Source organism: Sphaeroforma arctica (assembly GCF_001186125.1).
Source record: "Sphaeroforma arctica JP610 unplaced genomic scaffold supercont1.1207, whole genome shotgun sequence".
Classification (NCBI taxonomy): domain Eukaryota; class Ichthyosporea; order Ichthyophonida; genus Sphaeroforma; species Sphaeroforma arctica.
In genome coordinates, this window is record NW_014039351.1 from 2,979 (window position 1) to 6,942 (window position 3,964).

Genomic DNA, 3,964 nt, shown 5'->3' on the forward strand with positions numbered 1-3,964 from the left:
TATATATATATATATATATATATATATATATATATATATATATATATATATAGATATATATATATATATATATATATATATATGGAAAGTGAAATGTATATGTATATGCGTAATGTATATGTATACAAATATATGTGTATATGTATACATTGCTACGCCAAGCGTGCACAACCCTAACATGCACATAGTATGGACACACGTGGATCCCCTCGTGCACAGAGCTACCTGATGATAGCAATCAAGTCAGTGGCAGAGATACACGCGGAAGACCGTTTAGCACGCACATTTTTTGGCAAACACTGTGCACGTTCACATGCGGGATAGGCCAAAAGGGCGCGCATGCCCGCCTATAGGCTGAGTCCTTAATTGGAAAATAGGACAAAGGTCAACGAGAGTGCACCTCATGTCCTGAGTTTTGGATTGTACTTGGTGTAATACAGTCGGCAGAGAGGGCAGCTTAGAGACTCCTCAGCTCGAATGCAGATATGTCGTGCGAGCCTGCACTCAATATGAATTAAACAATCAGCAAACTTGAGAGCTGCTTTGGTATGTCTCCGATGTGAGTGTAAGCTTAAAGCACTGCAACACAATTAGGTTAGAGGTTTACAGAAGGGAGACCTTCAGCTTTAGAGCGATTTGTCTTCGCCGGCAAATGTAATTTAGTAATGAAGTCTTTAGAAGAAGCGCGTGTGGAGGTCAGGTCAGACAGATAAGCGATGTGCTGTACCGAACAGTAAACGGAACACCGACGGTTTGACTCACCATCACCAAATAGTCCACCACAAATCATACTGTCTTTGGTAACAAGGAGCGTGTGGTGTGTAAAGTGTACGCTACTCCCACAAGCTTTATCCATCGAATGGTAGTAACGACCAAGACACCTATATTTATAAACTAATTGATACTCATCTCATGGTGTTTTCCTTTTTCGTTTTATTGTTAAAATCTTAACTTTCTAACGCCTTTATACACGACTCCAAGTCGGGATACTTAAATTGATACCCCGTCTCCATGGCAACCGTTGGCTTCACATTTTGTCCCTAGAGCAGATGAATGTAACAACGAAGATGAGTTTACGCACAGCACACGAACGATGAGATCGAGCCATTCACAGTTGGAATAAAAAACAGTCCATTCACATATAACGTCCCAGAATTCGGTCAATATGTAAACTTAGACGGCCGGTATCTCAGAACACCACAAGCTAATTATTCTCGACGAGTGACACAGAGACACAAGCAAATTTGAAATAAGAACTGGTTATAAGTATACAGGAATATCAAATACATCTTTGCGCAAGAGAAAATATTGCAAAAGCGATAACAACGTACCTCCAATAACATTGCCGATCGGTCCTTCCCAAGCAGTGTAGACATCACAAAACCCGGAACAGTGAATAGGTACGGGCGGTGCATGATGCTAGCAAGCTTACGAACAAACTGTGATGACACATGATAAAAAAGTAGATATGTGAAGGTTCAGCGGCCAGTTTGTCTACAGATTCCAATCTCACTATTTGGTAGAATGATATAACGATTGCGTCTCGGTTTAACAGATAGTTGGCAAATATAATCAAAAGTAGAGGCCTATTGAAGGCCTATGAGTGTGATAATTCTTCCATCGGACATATATAATAGGTTCCGGCGACTGGTTATTAGCGGATTCAATACACATAAACGAGGATCTTGTTATTGACGCGATGTTAACTACTAGATGAGCATACACGTGTGGCAAGATCGCATACAAATCACAGTAACACAAATACACATGAAGACACTGATAACAAGCTAACAAACACGACAAACAGCCACACCTCAACATAACCCGAAGTGATGGAGACATGTTTCGCACCAACAGTCAAATACAGACTACGTACATGAACTTAGGGAAAATATAAGCCCAACATAGTGCAGACGAATATGTCCGTACCTGTGCGTTGGTATCAGACTCTGGCGCAATGCCATTAATAGGGCCTTTCACCGCGTCATTCTCCAGGGCATGCAGGAATATCCCCACCTGCACAGAGCGATGGGCAGTATACGGCACACACGCCATTGCTCGAGTTGTGAGTATCCACGTATGTTTACGTTGCCATAAATGAGTCGTGCATAGAGCAAGAGTGCGAGGGGAACCGCTGCATGTAACGGCTACAAGCATCGAATAACAGCGCTTCAGCTGTCGCAAGAATAACACAAGGGTAAGTACACGCAGGAGAAAAGCTATTGAGAGTACAGAGGCTTATCTCGACTGTGCAAAGTTCAGTTTATGGCCGTGTAGTCTCAGTTGCCAGGTATGCCAATACAACCAGAATATGCAGACACGTATGTATAGAAGTCCATGACCACGTATTGCCAGTATACTTTATACTACTCATACACCTGTGCCAATGAAACCAATTAAAGAGAGACTGTTAAAAATAACGTCCACTCCCAATATACCATGTCTTCCTCATGCACCCAGGGAAACCATTGCTCGCCTGTGCCCGTGTTGCCTCCTACACCAAATGCAAACGGAAACCTCATCTGGGGATAGGCACCTCCATCCCGACCCAGCACTACAGACAACCGCACAATGGCATGCCGCGTCGAAACGGACGCCAGGAGCTTTCCACTATGGTTAGATATGAAAAGTGTAGGTTGTATTGAGACATCAATCAGGCCAGATTCGGTCCGGTCGCACTCGTACCGTATTGCTTGCAGGATTTATATTGATAAAGTAGCAAACAGCGGAGGCGGATTGATACGGCAGTATAATAGACAACGGAAAACGCATTGTATCTCACCATTGCCGTACGCTGCGTAAGTCCAAACCAAAATGCCTCTGAAAAATGCCTCTGCAAGGTGTATTCCAAAAACCCAAAGGCTATGGAAGACGTGACGTGGTATCCTCACTGTGGACGTGTCTAGAGAGAGCTCAGAAGTACACCCTTTGATATCTGTATCTACATTTTAATCTATATGTATATCTACATCTATAAGTATATTTATAAATCTATATATCTATGTCTATATCTATATCTACATCTACATATAAAAAAAATCAAGATCGATATCTGAGGAAATCCACAAATACTATTTTAGCACTGCAAGATTGGTCTGTATTCAACCCCTCCTGCAACACGCATGTGAACGAGCGCCCAGCCAGCCGGCCAGGCGTAACATCCTATCGTACACCCAGAGCAGCACGCTTTCAAATACCGCGCTGAAACCGACTAAACCTAACTCGAATCCAGCCCAATACATACACACAGCATTCGAGGCAAATGTGAGGCTAACAACCAACAAGCATAACTTTATACTCAGTACGCGACTGAACCAACGCACACGGTCGCCATCTGTTATGGGCGGTGTTCCTTTATGGTATTTACTACAGCATCCTTTATGGTATTACCACAGCATGCATGCACTGAACGAGTCACTCTAGATACGCGTGCTGCAGTGCACCAGAGAGTACCCACGCGACTACCACAGTTACCCAAAATTGTGTGGTAAAATAGGGCTGTATATGCATACCATGTAGGAGCAAATTGCATCGAGAAATGGGACTGTGCATTTGCACTTCACAAAATAGAAAGGCATATGTGCATACTAAACAAAAAGGTGCCTACCTGTCCTCCCACTCTTGGCTGAGGGCAGACCAATAATCTCCTGCACCTCCTTCTGAGCTCTCATCGTATGTCTTTTGGGCCGAAGTGGGGTAATAACCTATGCAAAAGACAGTGACAAACCCAGATAATATAATTAGGTATCAATATACGAGATTCATTGACTCGAGGTAGGAGCTCATTTGACTTTGAGCTGCAGTTCTTATTACACTAAAACTGATCCTTCAAGCCTAGCCTGACCCCTGATAAAGTCAAAATACACAAGAAAGCCCACAAAGACCATACGCTACAGAAATAATCCAACACCACAATATATATGTATAACTATATATATAGATATATATATATATAACTATGTAT

The 3,964-nt window shown here is 42.5% G+C and overlaps 1 protein-coding gene across 1 annotated transcript in view; it reads right to left on the reverse strand.

The window, feature by feature from the left end:
- Positions 1–909: 909 nt before the first annotated feature.
- SARC_10321 (hypothetical protein) overlaps positions 910–3,964 on the reverse strand; it is a 6,201-nt gene continuing 3,146 nt past the window's right edge. Inside the window, exons 4-8 of the mRNA XM_014295640.1 lie at positions 3,608–3,704; positions 2,439–2,610; positions 1,930–2,016; positions 1,332–1,439; positions 910–1,040 (exon numbers count right to left, since the gene is read on the reverse strand). Coding sequence (XP_014151115.1) covers positions 948–1,040; positions 1,332–1,439; positions 1,930–2,016; positions 2,439–2,610; positions 3,608–3,704 — 557 coding nt within the window. The 3' untranslated portion in view covers positions 910–947. The remainder of the gene's footprint in view (positions 1,041–1,331; positions 1,440–1,929; positions 2,017–2,438; positions 2,611–3,607; positions 3,705–3,964) is intronic.